At 25.2% G+C, this 23,361-nt stretch overlaps 4 protein-coding genes across 4 annotated transcripts; 3 read left to right on the top strand and 1 right to left on the bottom strand.

Moving 5' to 3' along the window:
- Positions 1-761: 761 nt before the first annotated feature.
- On the top strand, positions 762-8,349 carry PmUG01_12078600 (metacaspase 2, putative; the record flags this gene model as incomplete). The annotated part of the gene is made up of 7 exons (XM_029007035.1): positions 762-909; positions 2,138-6,826; positions 7,019-7,466; positions 7,626-7,704; positions 7,814-7,893; positions 8,026-8,062; positions 8,302-8,349. 7 exons carry the CDS (start codon positions 762-764, stop codon positions 8,347-8,349), a joined length of 5,529 nt encoding a protein of 1,842 aa, XP_028863464.1.
- A 1,334-nt stretch (positions 8,350-9,683) lies between these two features.
- Positions 9,684-12,599, bottom strand: CPSF3 (cleavage and polyadenylation specificity factor subunit 3, putative; the record flags this gene model as incomplete). The annotated part of the gene is made up of 1 exon (XM_029007034.1): positions 9,684-12,599. One exon carries the CDS (start codon positions 12,597-12,599, stop codon positions 9,684-9,686), a length of 2,916 nt encoding a protein of 971 aa, XP_028863463.1.
- A 1,917-nt stretch (positions 12,600-14,516) lies between these two features.
- PmUG01_12078400 (conserved protein, unknown function) lies at positions 14,517-15,344 on the top strand (the record flags this gene model as incomplete). Its single annotated transcript, XM_029007032.1, has 1 exon — positions 14,517-15,344. The coding sequence occupies one exon, from the start codon at positions 14,517-14,519 to the stop codon at positions 15,342-15,344; it is 828 nt and encodes a 275-aa protein (XP_028863462.1).
- A 1,695-nt stretch (positions 15,345-17,039) lies between these two features.
- On the top strand, positions 17,040-21,476 carry PmUG01_12078300 (DNA primase small subunit, putative; the record flags this gene model as incomplete). Its single annotated transcript, XM_029007031.1, has 16 exons — positions 17,040-17,103; positions 17,299-17,349; positions 17,751-17,866; positions 18,111-18,248; positions 18,390-18,472; positions 18,660-18,768; positions 19,010-19,084; positions 19,316-19,377; positions 19,549-19,658; positions 19,860-19,960; positions 20,195-20,331; positions 20,427-20,479; positions 20,606-20,674; positions 20,815-20,856; positions 21,087-21,185; positions 21,433-21,476. 16 exons carry the CDS (start codon positions 17,040-17,042, stop codon positions 21,474-21,476), a joined length of 1,353 nt encoding a protein of 450 aa, XP_028863461.1.
- Positions 21,477-23,361: the final 1,885 nt, after the last annotated feature.

The following is a 23,361-nucleotide window of genomic DNA, read 5'->3' as shown; positions in this document are numbered from 1 at the left end:
TATCATAAATATAACCATAAAGTACTATTTTTTATGTAAAATAAAAATTTATAAAATATAACTTCATTTATGTGCACACATAGATGCTAATTTTTATGTTCCTTCTTTTTTTTTTCACTTTTATTCTTATCCTTTTTCATATTACGTTGTTATTTTCAGAATCGTGTATTTTTGGAAAATTTCAAAGTGCAAAAATTTTAAAGTTTGTCATGTTTTAACAAAATAAAATTTTAGTAAGATAATTTGAGTTAACCATTTAAATATATATATAAATATTTTTTGTGTATATATATTCATGAATATATATGTATTTATGTACGTGTCACAAAACAGTAAATTTTTTATTACTATTTTTTTACATATAAAAAAATCACTTTTATACATATAATAAAACATACTACACATTTTTTTTCTTTATATATTTATTCATTTTTATTTTTTTTTTTTGTGTTATATATTTATATTCTCTTTTAAAACAATTTGCAGAAAACAGTTACATTTAAACGAAAGCGCTGTTGAACTTATTTAAATTCATATATGTTAAAAAAAATAAAATAAAATAAAAAACAAATAAATAAATTGCATTAACGTATTTGTATCAAATAAATTTATACCAAATGAGGAAAAATGCATTCCAACAAATGTACTTACATATTGTTTTTGTAAAAATATAGTACCGTTGAAAATGTTTGGCCGTTTCAAAATTGAAATACCCATATATTTGTTTGTATGAAATTCCAAAAATGAAAATGAAAATTAAAATGAATAATATAAATATGTACTCCCCGTTATACACATCTTATGAAAATATAAACATATACAACCAAAACAAAAAATTTAATGAAGAAGACTGTGGAACATCTACTGCTAACATATCGTGCGATTCGAAGGGGAGAATATTAATAAAAGGTACAGCTTTAAAATGATTCTGTAAAATATATCTGTGGGCTTTTATATGCATATGTAAGTATATGTACATGTACTCATATAAACGAAATTGGAGAATTTGTCGGATGTGTAACTTTTGATTTGTGTTTCTAAAGTGCACTACTCTATGCACGTACATATCCGGTAGTGTAATGATTTACATTTTTTTACAATTTTTACAATATTTATAAATTTTACTCATTTTTTATCCTTTTTTTTTACTTTTTTTTTTTTTACCTTTTTTTTACCCTTTTTTTTTACTCTTTACACTAGTTACATTTTCTCATGAAATGTAAATTTATTTTTTGCGCTTTGCTGATCATACTTGCTACTAAAAGTATTCATATGTATGTATATGTATACGCGCACATGTATCTATTTACACATGGAGAGCATTAGTTTCCTTTTTTTTATTTTGTAACTTAACACATAATTAGCAAATATGATTAATAAATTTGCAAGGAATATGTATCCATAAAGATTTTCTTTTTTCATTTATTTATAAAATTGTTCTTATGTGTTAAAAATTTTGTGTAAACAATGTGTACGTTTTGTATATAAGATTATGCAAACTTAAGCTTTTTTTTTTTTTTTTTTGGAGAGTATTTCCATATCATGAAATTTGTATTTCTTTTTCTCTTAGTGAACTTTTTGTTTTCGTATGAATGTGTCCACATTTTGAATAGTTTAATGCAGTAATTTAATTTAATTTAATTTAATTTAATTTTTTTTTTTTTTTTTTGAAGCATAATAATTCATAAAATGTAATAATTTATATGTACATAAATATGAATGCATATTTGTATAAGAACATATAATCGTGCACAGATGCAACATATATACATATATGTATTTTATGAGTGACATATTCTCCTAAAAATGGGAAGACAACTATTCTCCCAGAAGATATGTATCTATTTTCCTTTTTTTTTTAAACATTTTTTCATAATCATTTTTTCTTGACCAAAAATTTAAAGCTCGTCATATTGAACAATCATACTGTTTTATTTACAACCCTTTTTTATAACTATATAAAGATTTCGAATACTATGACGTCTATTAACTTACGGAAATATGTCAATTTTACATGTATCCTATTTTTTTTTTTTAACACTCCCTCCCGATGCATATATTATGTAAATATACAACTGCACACAAATACAATTATTACAAATAAAGACCTTTGTTTATTTCTTTTACATTTCTGTAGATATTGAAAATGATAAAAAAAACACAGCAAATAAGAATGAAGTGTTTAATAAGTCTGAAATTAAAAATAGAAGTAAATATGAAAGGCAAAACGTTTTTCTTAACAATGAAATCAAAGAGGAATCACCTATTATTAGGAATGTTTGTAAGGGCAGAAATGTAATTAATGATAGCAATGTACCTACGAAGAAGTATTTGAACGCGATTAATGCCATAAGTTATAACAACTATCTTAGGTTAAAAAATACTAATCATTTAAATAGTACTCAATATTGTGTCAAAAAAGAATGTAGCAATAATAGTAATAATAATAATAATAATGATAAAAATAATTCCTATTATTATAATAATAACAATTATAGAAATCATAACAATTACAATACGGAAAATGTTAAGGAGAAATTATTATTAAACGGTTGCAATAACAATAAAGGTTCTTCTTACATTGTAAATGGACTAAACAAAAATTATGCAAATAATTTTTCGTCCTACAACATTCAAGATGCAAATGGGAATAGAAACATATTTCCTGATAATGATAATAATAATAATAATAATAACATGTTTAACCATTATAGCCGAATACCATTAGATAATTATAATAATAACTTTAAAAATTATAGGAATTCATCGTATGATAACATTTACTCATATAATAATAACAGTAATAGTAACTCCTTCCATTTTAATGCAAACACACCATCTATCGGTTTTTATAGTAATGATAACATTAAATTAAAAAAGCATTTGCCTTATCCGAATGGCTCACCAAATGTATCGTTTATTACACCAAACAATACTCAGAAATATGGCACGTTGCATTTATTAAAATCTGTACAAAATAAGGAGGAAGGATTCACAAAAAATATAATTAAATTTTTTAATAGAAAAAAAGAAACAAATAAAAATATGATGAATTCTTTCAATTCATATGAATATTTGCCAAATATTGAAAATGAAATAAGAAATACATCCATAAATAAAAGTATAGTAAGTTCCAATTCGTATGGGAAAAAAATAAATAGTTATAACCCTTCCAACACAAAAAGTGATGGAAATAACACTCTTAATAAAATATATAATTTTATTTTCCCACAAAATATAAAGAAGGCACAAAATAAGATCAAAGAAAGAAACGAAACAAACAAATACATTTTCAAAAAAGATTCCAATAGATCGATTCATAAAAACAGCGCTATTTATCGTACAGATAGTAATATAAAATTAGGAAAACGTTTTGATATCAGTAATAATTGTAACTATCTTCACCTCAACAACGTCATCAGGAATAGTAGTGGTAGTTGTTGTAACAAACCTATGAATCATTCTAATGTTTACCATAAAAGTTATAAAGACTATATGAACCAGAATCAAGTGAGAGGTAATGCTACTTTTAATGTAAAACAGAGTAGTGCAAATATGCCATTTTGCAAATATGTCTCCCCTGCAAAAAATAATAATATTCAAAATACAGCTGTGTCGTCAAAAAATTTATTTTTTAACGATAAACATAAATATCATGAAAAAGTTATTACCAACGTTTATCAGTTTACTGGAGGTGCCTCGCACAAGCAATGTAACCTTAAAAATAATTCAAAAATGGAGAATAGTATAAAAGTGGAAAACAAAATTACATATAATGACAAGTCGAACAACAAAGGTGTTCACGATCTAAATGGTCAAAATATTAAATTAGATTCTGCATCACAAAAGAAAAATGTGCAAAATGTGCACGTTCCTGCAATGAGTGAAAATAAAGGCATCAACCTTAACAAAGGATGTAATACGAAATATAATGGACTGATTGAACACGATCATACAAATAACACCAGCAACAAGGACAATTTTAACGACGAAAATGCATTAAAGAATCAAAAGAAATTAAAGGATATGAGAGAATCGGAAAAAATTGACAACGAATATTTGAATACAATGAATAATCCAACACCAAAACAAAATACATTTCAGTGTGATTCGAATTTGCACAAGAAACAACTCACTTATAAGAACTCCATAAATATATTAAATGACAGCGATAAGAATAATATTAAGCAAAATGTTTATAATTATAGCACAATAATACAAAATAATTTTATTAACAATTCAGAAAAAATGTCCAAAATTTTATTAAATACGAAAAGTGATAACAGTGTGCAAAACAGAAATGAAGCAAATTTAGCGTTTATTAATGTAAATAAATACATAAATAATATTTTTAAAACAAACAATAATTCTGAAGATAGCAATAAGGAAGATATATTTATTAATAACTATGAAAAAATTGATATTCACAATGATAATAGTAATAACAATATAGATAAGGAATTAAATACGAATGGCAATATACAAAATAGGAATAACATATATAAACCACATCTTCGTAGTGTTAGTGTGTATCATTCCAATGTTCCCGAGGTACGAACCGATGATATTTTAATTAACGATGCAAAGCGTTTACATGTATTAGAAAAAGAGCATGGAGTACTAAATTCTCCAACAAATATATACCTACATAGTAGTGTAAATGGAATGAACGAGAACACAAAAAGTTTAATGAAACATTGTACCCTAAATAAATTTTTGTATGAAAAAAAACAAAAATTAAAATCTCATATTGAACCACTTGAACAGAAATATGGTACACATGAGTTGTTATATGCGAATAAGGAGTGTGATTCTACAATTATAAATAAATGCACGAACAATAATCCGATAATTAAATTAATAACAAAAAATAATATGAAAGATGTTCATACAGAATACAAGGACTCTATGCTTAAGTTAAATAGTTTATGTAATATAAGCAAATATGAAGGAGTTAATGAAGGAGTGAATGAAGGAGTGAATGAAGGAGTGGAGGAACAAATGAAAGAAGGAATGTTATATAACAACAAAACAAGCAATAATGGTAAATCCTTTTCTTTTGGTAATTTACTAAAAAATGAATTGAAAAATAATCCATATAACATGGATAATTTAAATATCAACCAAAATGGGTATATGCAGTCTGTCATATCAGTTGCAGATAAAGATAATTTATTAAATGTAAAAAGAAATTTTCAAGATATTCCAGTTTGTAATAATAACGAAAATAATGTTTTCCTTAATAATATAAACGAAAACATTATTTTGAATAACAATTTTATGAATAATAGTAAATTTCAGAATGGGAACATAATTTCAGGTAATAAAGAGATAGATAAGATAAGGAAAAACAAAATAGAAAATAAAAAGGATATGTGTATTAATTCATATAACAATGATAAAAAAGAAGAAAGATTGCAAAAGGTACACTATGATGTTGATGAAATATTATTATTAAAATCTCAGGTTTCTAAAGAACTAAACACCTGTCTAAAATGTTTAAACAATTTAACAAAAAACAAAGAGTTATTTGAACAGTTAAAAAAATATAAACGTAAACTTGCTGAAAAAGAGGATTTAGAACACATGGGAGACATTGAAGATATAGAAGATGTATCAGAAAAAAGCTATTCGGATAAAGCAGAGTCGTATTATACAATGAAAAATTCATACATTTCTTCCATGCAATGTAATGAAAATAAAACTGCTGATATTTTGTATAATAAGGATGATAACACTATACCAACAGAAAATTTCTTCTCAAAAAATACTAGTAATATTGTTCATATGATTCACCAAGCGGATGTGGATGGCTGTAAAAACATAATTTACCCGTCAGAATATAATAATGACTATTGTAATGATAGTAGAAACACTAATATGGTTCAAAAAGATTATGTATACTTCGAAGAAAATGTAAAAGCACACAGGAAAAAAAAAGATAGTGTCCATTTTAATTTATATGATAATAAGAATATGTATCATACAGGAACAAATACAAACTACGGGAAGAACAAAAAAGAAAATGAACATAAAATAAATATGCAGGGTAAATGTTCCTCTAACGAAGCAGAATCTCCATATATAGGAAAAAAAAAAGCCTTAGTTGTTACATTAATTTATAATGGGTTGTTAGAAGGATGTAAAAATGATACTATACATATGTGCGATCATTTAATGGGAACATTTAAATTTAATGAATTAACATTATTAAACGATTGTAATTTATGTTACAGAAATTTCGTAACACGAAAAGCTAATAAGAGAAATATAATAAATAATTTATATGATTTTATTACCAAGTCTAATAATGGAGATATTTTATTTTTCTATTTTTGCGGTTATTCCATTAAAATTATCGATTCAAAATTTTCAGAAAACCATAATTTTGCTTTACTACCACAGGATTATTCAAAAAATAAGTATATATATTCTAATGAAATATATAATATAATAAAAAAGTTAGAAGGAGGGAAACAGCTATGCATTGTTTTTGATACTACGTACACATCATATTTTGTTCCTACAAGTACATCTATTACGTATAATAAAAATATAAATACGACGGAAATATCGAAAAGTAACTATTTACAACCTACAAATAAAAAATATAAGTATTCGTTGAGAACTTTTGGAAAGGTCAGAGATAGGCATGTTGAACCTGTTTATCTGGAGAATGTTAAAAGACCCTCAATTCACGAATTATACAAACCAGAGGAGGGAAGCAAAAGAGTGAAGAATACATTAGTCCCCTCAATCTTTTTCTTTTCCCCTGATACCAGAGATAGAAATGATTTTGAATTTTTAATAAAAAATAACGTCAGAGGTAAGACATTTTTCATGGACATATACAGGAATATATAAATAAGTATGTATATTTCTGCAGGCTTGCATGTTCCCGTACGTATGGGTATATATATGTGCGTATGTTTACAAATTTATATGCATGATCTCCATTTCGCGAATAGAAAACCAATGCTATTTTCCCCTTTTTTTTTGCGTACTTCCCTCTTCACAGGTTTACTAACATACTGCGTAGGTAAGGCAATCGAATTATTAAAAAAAGATTTTTCCTATCATGACTTATTTGTGGTTGCTTCCAAATTACTAGTTAATATAAAGAAGGAGTACAAAATAAAGTATATTAAATTTAAACTATCCTTTTTAAATGAACATTCTCCTGATGATATAAAATTTTTATCGCATGAAAGTCTTTTTTTAAATAAAAAAATGAAGCTAGAGGAACCATTGTGGAAACCTTCTTTAAGATTGAACAGTTTAAATGAATATATGAAAGATATTTACAATTTTAAAGAAAAAAATATACAAAAGAATTTCGTAAAAAGATGCTTGCTAATTTTCATAAAAGATATAAAATTTTATACGTCTATGAAAATAGACCTTTCAGTTGAATATTTTGTAAGTTGTTTTATTAAAACCAAGAATATTAATATCCTTTATGTTAGGTAATTCTTCGAACTAAAGGGAAATTTTCATTTATTTGTATATGCAAAACTGTGTTTATAATTATATATATATATATATATATATATATATTTTTGTCCCTTTGATCATGCTTCTTATTATGATTGTGTGTTTTTTTTTTTTTTTTTAATTGACCTTAGGAGAAACAATACAAAAATGCAAAAAATTGTCAGAGACAAAATATTTTTTTTAGAATACGTTATATTGAATCTGTCCGATGTAGTAGGATTGAAATAAGAATAAACAAGAATTCACATTACTTACCATAAATGCATAAAAAAAAAAATGTAACTTTTGTTTAAATATAATTATTTTTTTTTATATATAGGAAAAAGCAAAAATTTACGTGGAGTTGTTTAAAAAAAAGAAGAAAAATTATTTCGTTGCAAGAAGTGTCTTTAGAATAGAGTATACATTTGCAATTCAAAACTTGAAATGCACATTTATATATGTGGCATGTACCTATATATATATGACTGCGTAAATACAAAATAAATGTTGAATTTTACATATATGTACATGTATTTTATTTTTGTGCAGAAACACAAATGGAAAGTTTTCCTTAATGGATGAAAAAGTAATTTAAAATTAAAAAAAAAAAAAAAAAGTACAAATTATACCACCTTTTATATATTATAATATTAAACTTTTGTTGCGTTATTTTGTACAACCCATTATATTCATCATTCTTTCGTTTTTAACTAAATCCTTGTAATTGTTTTCACAAGAGCTAACCCATTCTCATAGATATAAAAGCATATATATATACACACACAAATATAAACACACCATATTTTCTTTTTTTTATCCTTTTAGAAAAATATAATTGGTATTATTGATTTGAGTATTAAATGCGTTTCTTAACGCCATGAAGCCTTTTCTTTTTTATGTAAAAGAAGTTTGCTTGTAAGTTTGTTTTCATTATTAGTTATAGTCTTTCTTTTGTTTTATTATCATCCGTTTTACGATTTTTTGTATTATGATTTAAATGAGTATGTACATTTATATGTATACACGCACATTTATAAATATGTGTATATTTGTATATATTCTTAATAATTTCACGCAAGAGATTATTAAAAAGAAAACAAAAATTTTAATTATCATGTTTTTTTAGTTTTCTGTCCCATATTCTTTATTTGCAATTTTTTAACAACGAACTTATTCATTTATTCTTATTCTTATTTGGCTTTTTTTTTTTTTTTTTTTTTTTGAGACATTTATTCCTTATCAATTTTTGTAATTTAAACAACTACCCTTTTTTCGTTTTTTTGATTTTTTGTTTTTTTGTTTTTTTGTTTTCGTTTTTACACGTATTCTTTAAGTTTTAAAAACAGTTACAACAAATTATGCCATATTCTTCTCCATAATGTTTACACATGTTTAAGCTAATGGTAAAAGGAGCGTATAAAAAACGATGCAATGTTTGCATGTAGATGCACTTGCACGTATATGCAGCATATTAGAATAACTACTACTACAGGTTCGTTTTAATTCATTTACATCTTGAGAAAATAAATTTTTATGTTGGTGGAATTAAACATATTTAATATATTATAAAAAAAACCAAAAATGGAAATTGATGCCACTTCATTTTGTTATCAAAAATAGAAAAAATAATTTTTATTTATGAACTGAAAATACTAGAACTTCTGTTGATGTAACATTACATACTTCCGATTTTTGTTTTTTCTCTAGCGGAAAAATAAAAAGTGTTTATGTAGCTATATATATTTACATTGCATGCTTTTACGTGTTATAAACTTGTATATATACATATACATATACATGTAAATATATGTTTATGTATGCTTGTATAATGATATATATATATATATATATATATATGTTTGTAAGCTTTACTTAATGAGTACATTGCCACAAAATGTTGTGCCATAAATTATATAGATGTGTTAAACGATTTCGAAATGTTTTTAAAAAAGTTGTATAGTAGTTCCTAGAAGTTTATGCATGTCGATTTTGTATTGTTTTTAAAAAAGTTTTAACACAAAAAAAAAAAAAGAAAAATAGAAAAACGGAAAAATAAAATATATGAAAAAACGAAAAAATGAAAGAATGAAATTTTTTTTTTTAGCGTACCTACACACATGCATATTTATACCTATATATGTACATGTTTACGTATAAACATATGTGCGTACTGAACTGCATCTTTGCGCATGTTGATTTTTGAATATTTAAAAGCACATGGGTAGCAGTGCTTCTTCTATGTTTCTTAAAATTTCTTTAATTTTTATTAAAATGCTTTCTTCCTTACAAATGACTTCCCTATTATCTATATCAACAAAAACCTGAACATCGTTGTTATAGTTATCTTTTACATCAAATTTCAGTATTTCCTCAATTTCTTCATCATTTTTTAGCTCTAAATTAGCATGCTTTGCAATATAATCTAAGAGTACTTTATCATACGCATGAAAATTTCTAGTACTACTGTTAAAATTTTTTCCAAATTTTAAATGTTCCTTGTTGCTTAAATAAGAGCTATCCATGCTTTTGCTTTGATTAATAGCAGTACAATCATAATTTTCACAATGCCCAATATTTCTCCTCTCTTCGTCATAATTTTTACTTCTTTCAGAATTATCATAATTACTGTTTTTACTATTATTACTATTATCATTATTACTATTATCATTATTACTATTATTATTATTATTATTATTCCTTTTATCATTAAATGATGAGTCCTTTCTTTCCTTACCCTCTATTTCATCCTTGTTACCATTATGCATTAAAAAATTTTTTATTTCTATTTTAGATATCCTTTCAACGTTTGCATAGTTTTCCTCAACAAACGAGATTATCATTTCATATATATGCTGATCTGTCACATCGTCATAAATAGGTAAATTTTTATTAGATGCCATCGTATCCAAAAATTCAAGTACTAAAAAATTAATACTATCAGCAACTAGATCATTAATCGGACTTGAAAACCAATTTATTTTTATCATTTTCTCTTCTTTGCAATAAATAATTTTTATATCTTTCACGTATATTACATTATCATCTATAAGGGTTTCTTCATATACATTACTCAAAAGATCATATAACAAATCGAATCTATATGGGTACTTTATATTAATTATCTGATCAATTAAAGCAGTTTTTAAATTTGTATATTTATTAATATCATTGGGATAAATAATTATTGGTACTGTTTTCAGTTCTGTTATTATAACTGCTTCTATATCCTCAGAAATTATGTTTGAAGCTTTGACTTTATCACATTTTCCTTTCCCTTCTGCATCATTGCTACTAAGTGCAGTTATTAAATTGTTTTTCCCCTCCATTTTTGAAATACTACTCACTTTAACAGAATTTATTTTGTTTTCTTCTTCTGTAATATTTCCAACTTGTTGAAACCTTTCAGTTTCTCCTACTTCATTACCCTCCGCTTTTGCATCTTGCGCAACTGCCGCATCTATATCTTCATTTGCCTCCTCCACAGTTTCACCATCCTTTGCTCTTTTTAATTTAGTATATTTTATCATTTTTTTGTTGATCTTTTTAATGTGCGTGGAGAGTTTTCCTAAAGAAATGAGATGGTCGTTATGCTCAAAATGAAAAGAAACTTTTTGCAATAGTTCAGGAGTAAAAACGGATAGATACTTCTTCTCTTCAATTAATTTATCTCTTAACCTGTTTAGTTCATTTCTATAACCATGTACTAGGATAATATTTGGACATTTTAACTTTTCAATAAATGTTTTCGTTTGATTAAAGTCTGAATGAGCACTAAAAGATATTTGCTCAAAACGACATTTCCTTTTAACAATTTTATCATTAATTGTAACATATTCTGGTTCTGTTTTTAGTTCATCTGCTAAAGTTCCTTTAACTGTATATCCTGTTAATATCACTCCACTTTTATTATCAGATGCTATAATATTGAAAATATTTCTTGATACCCCATTTTGTAACATACCAGGTGCTGCCATTATAACGCAAGGATTATTATCTTGATATAAATAGCTTAATATAGAATCAAGAGATTTTGCATATTTGACATATTTAAAATTGAATGGATTCTTACCTTCATTAACTACATTTTTCACAAAATCACCACATAAATTTATAAAAGTTTCATATATACTCAACGATTTTGTAGCCATAGAAGAGATATAAAAAATAGGAATTTTTTGCAAATACCTGTTACTCTCCCAATGTTCTTCTAATATTAATAATAATTCTTGTGCTCTACCTAAGGCAAAAACAGGTAAAAGTACCTTACCTTTATTATTTAATATATTTGTTAACATGTTTAAAAAACGAATTTCTCTTTTCTTTCTATTATCATGAACTTTTATACCATATGTTCCTTCACATATTAATACATGAACATCAATATTGGGGATTTCTGCAATAGGTATATGCCTATCTATTTCTCTACTATAATCACCTGTATATAAAAAACGCACATTATTTATCTCAACTAAAAACATACATGCCCCAATAACATGTCCTGCCCTATATGCTGTAAATTTCACATTTGGAAATTCTAAATTTTGATGAAAATTTATTGTTTCAATTAATTCCATTGTTCTATCTATATCATCTTCCTCATATAAAACATTGTTACTATTATCATCACCATTGTAACTTTCATATAATAAATCAACTTTATTAAAATATTCATCATCTATATTATCATCACTCGAATATAACGCGTTCATATTTATATCGCTCTCAAATTCAACAGATGTATTTTCATCATCCTGATCTTTTTTATTTTTACTACTTTTATTCTTATTAATAAGATTCATGCATTTCTCAATACGAGAATAATCCTTCCATAGTAAATAACAAATACTCTTAGTTGCCTCAGTCATGAAAATCCTTCCTTTAAATCGGGTCCTATTAATTAAATATGGCAAGGCCCCACTATGATCCATATGAAAATGTGTTATAAGGCAAAAGTCTATCTTTGAAATGTCATATGCATCATAAATGGGTAAACATCCAATTCCCATAAAGGCAGGGTGTATTCCGCAGTCTAACATAATTGATGTATTCTCACTTTCGATAATTACGCATGATCGTCCTACTTCACTCGCCCCTCCTAAGCATACGACGTTTATGTTGTTCATGTTGCACTTTTTCTCTTTCGTGCTTTCTGTTTTGTGCTTACTCTTTTTCTTTTTTCTTTTTAAACATAACAGAAAACAACACAAAGAGTGATCAGAATGATGAGGAAAAAAAAAAAAAAAGAAACATTGGTTACATGCCTTTTTTATTACGTATCACATATGCAGGGATTAACTAAAATTAGCTGCGTACACAAGGCACGTTTGTCTTCCCCTAAATACGATTGAGTTATGCACATATATAAATAAAATAAAAAATAAATAAATAAGTACATATATATATATATAATATCCTATACATTATTATAACTATGCAACTGTCCTTAATAATGTAGAAACAGTTACATTATCCTGCTGTAGTAATCCGTCAATTTTAATATACAAAAGTACGTGCAACTCTCACATAATAAATATGTATATATATATATAAACATGTGAATCCTTTGTGCAAATATTTTTTTCTCCTTTTTGCTAATCCAGCATGTTCCATTTTTAACCTCTCTGCTACTTCTGCTTCTACCTATACTTTCGCTTTTCCAAAAAAAATGAAAAGATGGTTCGTAACGTTATTCAAATCTCATGTCTCATTTAGCACAATTTAATTTTGTTTTCATTCGTAATTTTTCCCTTTTATGGCTAGATTAATTTATCTCAACTTCTGTAACACTTAATCCTATGAAATTTTAGGAAACGTCTTTCTCAATAAATATAAAGGGTGACTTTTATTTCTTTTCTTTTTCATATGTTACAAGCGCTATACAAACGTACATACAGGTGCATACATATATACATATATATATATATGTATTAATGTAGCAGTATAGCAACTACGAAAATTTGGCCTTTTTTCATATATTGAATCTTCATATATATGAAAAAGTTTAAAATTCACAATGCAAATCTTTCAATGAAAAAAATATATAAATAAAAAAAAAAAAAATGCACTTTTGTTTTTTAAATTTATATATTTTTTTTAAAATAATTCAACTTCACATGTTTTTATATATTATTATGCAAGTTATTAATTTTTTTCTTAAAAATTATTTAGAAAACATTGAAAAACATGTTCAAGGAGCAAAGTAAATTATGCAGGCTCGATTAAAAAGAGAGAGCATTTCTTACATATGTGCTTTTTTTAATTTTTTTTACATGTTTGCAATAAATTATAAATGAAAAAATTAGGAAAATTGTTATATCTGATATATTTTTTTTTTTTAAAACATAATTGACCAATTTCATAGGATGTTTCATTGTTGAATTTTTGCCATACAGCTGATGTTATAATATACAAAAAAAGAGGAGCATCAGTTGTTTAAGGAGCACAATGTAGTGTATGATTACGCGTATATGTACATATATATATATATATATGCATGTATTTGGACGTATATTCATATATGGCATTTGTTTTAGCATTCATGTACCATTTTAATTTCCAAGCATATAGCATTCGAGTGTTTTATTCTGAATGAAACAATACAGCTTCTATTGCGAACGAAAATATTTAGATAGCAAAGGAAAAAAAAATATACGTTTTGCTTATTCATTGTTTAATATTTGAAGTTATATAAAGGAGCGATATATATTTGTCCAATGCTGTACTAACATATAAATTAGAAAGAAAAATAGGGATAATAAGAATAAAGTTATATATATTACTGAAAAGAAGAAAGTAAAAAAAGAAAGTTAAGGAAACTGTAAGATCTCCCCTTATTAAGAATTATAGTAGTTATCCAGCTGTTTAAAAAAAAGGGCATTTTAAAAGTGAGCAATATATAGTAAAAAAAAAAACGCACAGAGGGTTTAAGCACATATACGCTGAATAACTACACAGTTATATATACATAATACATATACGTAAGCACGTACATACAATTTATATATTATTCCCCTCTCCTACACACACAAAAAACGATGAAAATGGGAAAATCAATGCGGGAAAAACTTGCCAAGGAGAAAATAGAAAAGGGAGAACATTATGAAGCACATCAATTAATCAAGTCAATTATAAACAAAAAATTGCTTAAAAAAGACTTTACTGGTTGTATACATGTTATATTTTATTTTTGTCCTAAATTTGCCAAAGCAGAACAGTATGTTTTATTATGCGATTTAATGTATCAGTGCTGTATCATTCTAATACAAAATGAACTACCGTTTAATATGGATTTTGCAAATAAAATAATAGAAATTTTTGAGAAGTGTCCTCCTAATTCAACTGATGAGAAATATAAATTTATGAACAAATCAATAACTTGGTCAACAAATGATGATCACATTTTTGGATATGCAGGTTTCCATAAAGCTATTGGTAATTCTTACGTTGATGATAAAAAATTTGCTTTAGCACATAATCATTATATTTACCTAGATGACAATGAAATTTTATATAATGTAATTACTATGTGGAGAAAAGAAGGTTATCCCAGTGAATTTGATTTTTTTGTTTTAAGAACAACTTTATGTTTAATTGTTTTAGATAAGTTTCGACAAGCGTTAGATCTTATAAATAAATTTGAAACAAACCTAAATAGGCAAGATGTTCCCTTGCCTGTTCAGGTAGCTTATTTAATTACTTGTTCATGTATATACAATAGTGAAGCTTTATATGACGACGTTAAATATAGGTATAGACTAATATTAAGTTATGATCCTGAATTTAAAAAATATACGGACATAATTGATGCTGCTATTTTTAATAAAAAGAGGGTCAATCTTTTTAGCATGTTACAAAGCGTATTTTCGTGAACAGACAAATAACAGAGATATATATACGTTTTCTGCAAAAAGTAAGGATTGAGGGAACACATATATATGCTAAATGTGTATACTACTTATTATAACCATAAATTAGAAAAATAAAACAAAATTGTAAACAGTTAATAAAAATTAAATGAAGTAAAAAAGTGCTTCAAATGTTATCTGCTTGTACTCTCTATTAATTCCCTTTGATGACAGGCAATAATATAATAAGGTATTTTCACCTTTGCTATTATTATTCTGTGGTATTTATGACATATTAATAAAAAAAAGATCTTATCTTTTTTCCTAGAAAGGGGAAATATGTACATGTAGTAACATTATTTGACGTTGTAAGCTACCCTTTTGGATTAACACTTGCTACGCACTGCAAGAAGCCCAGGCACCTTTTCATTACGTATATTTATTTCACATATAAAAACATATGAAAAAAATTTTAATACCATCATAATTTAATTTTATGTTTTTCAAAAGGATAAATTTTGTTATTATGCTTGTATATGTATACTTGTACATGTATATATTTATATAAATATATATATTTTTTTTTTTTTTTCTATTTTTTTCTTTGTGTAAAATTAAAAATTGCTACAATAAATGCATACCCTTTTGTAAAATTATTGCCATATAACAGTTTCAATTTTTGATGTCATTCTGAACTTAACAAAAATTAAGGTATTTTAACATAATTACTGTGTTTTACACTTTTATGGTGAATAAATAAAAAGGGCAAAGGTTGAAAATATAGCATATTACTCTTAATTGAACATTAAAACACACTTTTTATTTGTTTTATATAATATACACGTTTGGACGTACATATATATATATATATATATATATATGCATACCCAAAGAAATACATTTTTTTACACCTTTTTTTTTTTTTTTTTTCATTCAGCACTTGTTTAATAAAATTTTATAAAAATGATGTACTGTGCTATTAATGTATTCCTAAATTAGTAATATGCGAGTTATTTATCTTTTTTGTTCTTGATTCTTCTTATTTCTCTATGTTCATGTTTAACGTGTATATATGTACATATGATTAAATAGGTATATTTATATATATATATATATATATATATTCACTTACAGATGACTTGTAGGCGCAACAAAAGGCTGTTCATTTGGGAAGAGGATATTATTATTTAACTTCCTTTTCAATGATTTATTAAATGAAAGAATGCTTAAAAAATACAAGGCAATAGGGGAAAAAATACAGATAAAATTACAGAGTACAAAAAAAAAAAAAAAAAAAAGTAATTTCAAGTAATCTTTTTTTTTTTTTTTTATTATGAATGTCTATTTTCTCATAGAATCATAATAATATTATAAACAAAAAAAATTTTGTCCTAAAATTTACATTAGTCTCTTGAATTTTTTCAAATCAAAATTTTTATTATCCATTTGTTTTGCTTCTAATTAATTTTGTTATTCCTTCTTCACGCATGGATATATATACTTATATATATATGTGCATGTACGTACACATGTATATAAATGCTCTTGTTTGTATATGCTTTTATATGAGTAATGTTTAACAGAAACTTAAAAATTTGAGAGTTAAAAAGAGCCTCTTTTTTATTTTTTCTTTTCTTTTTTTTTGTTTTTAACTATTCATTTTTCGCTTTTTGATCTTCTCTTTTTTTCAATAAAACTGAATGAAGATTATTATTTAAGATGGAAATTGTTGATGAAATCAAGGACTCCACAGTTAACGAAACGGATTTAATTTTTTATTATAGTTAGTGACATAATGAACTCATGTTATAAAAAATGGGATAGAAAAATTGACGAAAATTTAAAAAAAAAAAAAAAAGGAACGACAGAATTATTTACATAAATATGCAGTGTGTACCCATTTATGTGTATTACAAGGCTTTTCCTTGTATTATACAATAAAGTCGTATGCAAACACATATATATATCTTTATAACAGGAAGCTTGTGCCCAATAAGTGACTTATATAACTGGCTAAATTATAAAAATGGTAATATAATAAATAGGAAACAAGTCCCATTTCATGGGAAAATATAAATTATTTATAAATTTTCAAATTTGTGCATTAAATCTCAGCAATTCTTCATAGTATTTTGTTTAAATTTTCCTATATCCGCTGTTTTCAATTTTACGATATGGATATACATATATAAATGATAAAATGTATTCCAAAAAAAAAAAAAAAAAAAAAAACTCATTTTTGTATACTCATATATATGTATACTTACGAACTGACAAGAATGATGTAAAAATATAAAGCAAGCGCAATACTCTAAATTTTTGAGCACCTTAAATATCTCCATATTTTATGTTATTATATAACACCACTGTGAAGCCACCAAAGCCATTATACTCTTACACGCATTTCATCTTTTCTCTATAAAAATATAGACAATAAGGGAAAACACACACGATTAAATGATCCTCACTTTTTTTCGAAACGAGAATTCTCCTTTACATGTAAAAAAGGCGATCAAGGAAAAGAAGAAATTTACATGAGATGGCTGGTAAAAAGAAAAAAAACAATAAAATAAAAATAAATTAAAAATAACATAAGTTACACAAAAAATTCCCCCTCGTTTTATATTTGTTTTAAATATCATAATATACTTCTTGATCGTTAGATGCTTTGTAGAAGTTTCATAATAGCAAATTTTATCTTTTTTTTATTTTATTTTATTTTATTCATTTTTTCTTTATTTTTGGCTTATTTTTCGGTATATTTAACTTTCCATGTTCTATATATTTTAGTCTTTCAACAATGCCGAAGAATTTAAGGACAAACTTCTATCAAATTTTGTGCCAATTAAATTTGATATAGGAGCAATTTATAATTATCCTGTATCCCAAAAAGATCAGAAAGGCGATTTATTTCATCCTGTTCAAAAAGTAAGAAGTCTTTAAAAGTTCTACTCTTTTTCATTATTCTTTATTCAGTGCTCCTTTATTCGTTTGTTCCTTTATTCTTTATTTATTTTCGTTATCCCTTTTTTTTTTCTTTTCTTATTTTTTCTCATCATTTTAATGTAGGAATTAATATTCGATATTGATATGAACGACTATGATGATATAAGAACGTGTTGTATGGATAAGAAAGTTTGTAAGTTGTGCTGGTAACAATAAAATTATGATTTTTTTGAAGCGTGCTTGCCGTTATTATTAAGAAGATTTTTATTTATTTGGGAATTCTTTATTTCTTTGAAAATTCCCTATTCATTTGATTATCTTGATTATCTGCTTATGCTTATTGATGATTTAAATTCTTTTTATCTTTACCTTTCGAAATACTAAACTGAGCAGGAAATTTCTCACTGTAGCAATAGTCCTATTGGACACTTCCTTAAGAGAAGACTTCGCTTTTCAAAATATTTTATGGGTTTATTCAGGAAGAAGAGGAATACATTGCTGGGTATAGATCTTTTTCTTTTTTCAAATTAATGACAAAAGAGTTATATATAAAATTCTGAGAATTACTCTTCATTCACCTTCTGTGGATTATCATTTTAATTTTACATCCATATTTTTTTATGTATTCGAAGATGTAATTTATACTTCATTGTGTTACTTTGTATATATACAAATGCGCGTGCATAAAATATACATATATACATGTATGTACGTTACCGAATATGATATAATACATTCTCCAGGTTTGCGATGAGTCATGCCGATACTACACGACCGACGCTAGAGCTGCTCTGGCGGATTATTTAAACATATTATCAGTAATTAAAAAAAAGATAAGAAAAAATTGTAAATAAACACTTCTTGTCTTGTCATTATTATTTTTATGCGAACAGCACCCAACTGAAAGACCTTACATAGCAATTTAATATGGAACACAGTGCATTTACATATATACACATATATATATATATATTTATTTATTTATTTGTTTATTTTATTTTATTTTTATTTTTTTTTTTTGGGTCTTCTTTTTATAACCTTTTCATCAGGGTTCAGACACTAAAAAAAAAAAAGTTTCCATATGGGGGAAGGAAAAATACCCAATGATTGAGTAAGTCCAAAAAAAAAAAAAAATGGTATCAAATGAAAAGGTTTTAATATGCATAAGTATACGTGCATATGTATAACTATTTAACTGCATATAGCTGCTGGCACTGATATAAATCGAACAAGTGAACTCTAAGTATGTCCAATTATTTTATTTTTTTCTACACATTTTTAGGAGAGCATTTGAAATTTGTTATAAATATTTTGATGTACTAATGGAAGAGCAGAACTTTTTCAAAAAAGGCTCCTCTCATGTTCAAAAAATAATTGACTATTTGCCCTACGGTAAAAAAAAAAAATAAATAAAGCTCTTTACATGGTCATTTATTTTTCTGTCAATTTATTTTGTAAAAACGATGCAGTCTGACAGATACTAGGCAAACAAAAATACAAAATAAAAAAAGCAACTTAGAATTTTGCATAGATATATATTTTCGTATATAAGTATACATGTAAGCATGCATGTAAATGTGAATGTCTTTGCAGCATCCGCGAAGAACGTAGACCCATTGAAAGGTGTGAAAATCAATGAACTCAAAGAATTTATAGAAAACAACAATTTTAATTCAAAAGAACTCTTCGAAAAGGTAATAAAATTAATAATAAGAATTAAGAATGTGTCAGTGGATTTAGTATTTATGTTCGAAAAGTAGAATCTTTTGAATAAGTAAAAACATATGTTGAATATGTATGCGCAGATATGTATATATATATATATATATATATATATATATATATATTGGTGTATGTGTATCTGTATGTTTTTGCGTGCATGCCTCAAATCACATAAACATGTATGCAATTTTGAATTGTTCTAATAGCTAAGCAACATTTATGGCTTTTTAACCCCCAGCAACTACTTTAAAAAAAAAGAGACTAACCCAAATATTGTTATACCTTCATACATTAAAGAGATAGTTTTTCATTTCACATACCCGAGACTTGATATAAACGTTAGGTAATAATAACATTTGCAACATAGCTAAATTAAATGTCTCATTATCTAGTCCTTTATTTTATATTTTTATTACATACAATGTGTTTCTTCTGTAGCAAGGAAATTAATCACTTGCTCAAAAGTCCTTTTTGCATTCACAATGGCACAGGTAATCCTTCTAAGGAATCAGAAAAAAAAAAATTAGCAGCCTTAATAAACAGATTAAATATATGCGTTCTGGGAAAATTTATTCTATTATGCATTATATATTTTTATTACTTTTTTATAAAAATAGGCCGAGTTTGTGTACCCTTGAACATAAAAAATATAAACAACTTTAACCCGCAGACGGTGCCCACATTAAGTAATATTTATTTTCACGTCATTTTTATGATATATATATATATATGTGTATGTGTATATGTACTTACATGTGTTTGTATGTTCCTTTTGTTAATTCACTTTTACGTTTGCTAACACATTTACGTGAACATTCCATATCAGAATTACTGAGATCACAATTTGATGACCCTCAAAATGCTAATGGTACGTATCAAAAAAATATAACTAAACGATGCATTTGAAAATTATATATATATTATACTTGTATAACATATCGTATTATTTTTGAACAAAATTTTTTCTTTTTTTCTAGAATTAGTTGAATATTTAAATTTCATTTTATATTAATTATACTTAATTTATCAGTATACTTTGAAGAAAAATTTTTTAAACTATAACTTAATTCGATTTTTATATTTTTTTGTTTTGTATAGTTGATGCAGAATTCAGAACATCCTTAAAACCTTATGTAGACTACTTTCGACAGAGCTTTCTTGAGAACATCCTTTTATCATGCGTGGAGAGGAGAAAAAGTAAAATATACACGAAATTTGCTGTCATATGTTTACATATGTACTAATTTATACATGCAACTTGCCATATTTTCTAGCCTACATTTTGAGGATAATGTATTTTTACTAAACTCGCCAAATATCAAATTACCATGTGCTTATTCCTTAATTCGTTAAAAATAACAAAAATTTATATAAATATATATATGTATTTTTATATATGTATGTCTATCTTTTTTATTTTTATTTTTATATTTTTTTTACAAAGGAATAAGTGAAGGTTCGAAGTATATCGATTACAACAATTTATAAGATACTTGAAGGGCACATTATTATGTGTATTTTTTAATATAATACTTTTTTTTTTTTTTGCATAATTCGTGCACTTTTTCATTTTTCCCTTTTTTTTTTTTTTGCATAATTCGTGCACTTTTTTTTTTTTCCCTTTTTTTTTTTTTTTTTTTTTTTCTTCCTAAAACTAGGAAATTATTATATAATACCTTTTTAAAATTTATTTGAATTCATGCATACTCAAACATAGGATTATTAGTCTCGAACATTTTTTTTTATTTAAGCAAAACAGCATTATAATGTAAATACAAAAACTTGTTTTCCATTTTGGAATTATATATATATATACATATGGGATTTAACACGCAAACCTAGGTCTAAATAACTCTTATTTTTTAAGGAATCATCTAAAATAAAAAATATTTCTACATTTCTATATGTAAAATGCCTACAAGATAGTAGGATGCTAAACATTATCAGTGCGTTTTTAAGTAGTACACATGTTTTTTTTCCTCTAACTTTTAACGAAAAATAAGTTTATAATATCTACCTCTTATAATATGTCTCAAGATGTTTATGCTTTAGAGTAAAAATTTAATCTCTGTCGTTCCCATTTTTTCATAAATTATAAAAAAAAAAAAAGGAAAATAGAAAAAGAAAGCGAAAGTGAAAGAGAAAGAGAAAGAGAAAGTGAAGGAGAAAAAAGAAATTTTAATTACAGCTGATAATTTACTTAAATGCATTATATTCATTTGTATTTACATTAATCTGTAATAATTCTTATTACCCATATAATTTTATTCTTCCTCTTTCCTATAAGTACGTAAAAGTATATATATTTTTATTTCCCGCATAAAGTTCCAGTTCTATATCGCGAAATGTAGTTTTTTGTCTCTCATATATAACTCTTTGGAATAAGCGATTGTTAACTTACGTATTCTTTATATGTGTTTGTGCATGACCGTGTATATCTATTCCTAACAACATAGTGATAAAAAAAGTACTATAATTATTTATTATGTGGATAATATACGTAATAACCAAAGTAACTCTTAAAATTTTAGCAAAGTACCCCTTTTTTCTAATTTTTTAATTTTCTCGCTGTCAAGTTTCATATTTTTCTTTTTTCGGTTTCTCTATTTTTTTTATCCATATATTAGCCACATTATTTGTCTAATATTTCCTTTTTTTATTCTTAATTTTTTCCATGTTTATTCTTCCATTTTTACATATATATTCTTCCATTTTTACATATATAATTCTTCCATTTTTACATATATATTCTTCCATTTTTACATATATATTCTTCCATTTTTACATAAATAGTCTTCCATTTTACATATATATTTTTCCATTTTTACATATACATTCTTCCATTTTTAAATATATATTCTTCCATTTTTAAATATATATTCTTCCATTTTTAAATATATATATTCTTCCATTTTTACTTACATAGTCTTCCATTTTTACATATATAGTTTTCCATTTTTACATATATATTCTTCCATTTTTACTTACATAGTCTTCCATTTTTACATATATAGTTTTCCATTTTTACATATATATTCTTCCATTTTTAAATATATATATTCTTCCATTTTTACATACATAGTTTTCCATTTTTACATATATATATTTCCATTTTTACATATATATTTTTCCATTTCTACATATATATTATTCCATTTTTAAATATATATTCTTCCATTTTTATTTCCACATTTTTCTATTTTTACTCCCCAATTTTTCTATTTTTTCATTTCCAAGTTTTTTCCCTTTTTTTGATTCTTTACCCATTTCTTTCACCCGTTCTTCGAGTTTTATTTTCATTCAATCATTTTTTTTTTTTAATATCTATGTCAAATTTTCAAATTATACAAATTTACATCTCTATGTACCACAT

The sequence above is a fragment of the Plasmodium malariae genome, assembly GCF_900090045.1.
Source record: "Plasmodium malariae genome assembly, chromosome: 12".
In the NCBI taxonomy this organism is placed as follows: domain Eukaryota; phylum Apicomplexa; class Aconoidasida; order Haemosporida; family Plasmodiidae; genus Plasmodium; species Plasmodium malariae.
The sequence above is the reverse complement of the archived record's forward strand: the minus strand, read 5'-3'. Positions and strand labels throughout refer to the sequence as shown.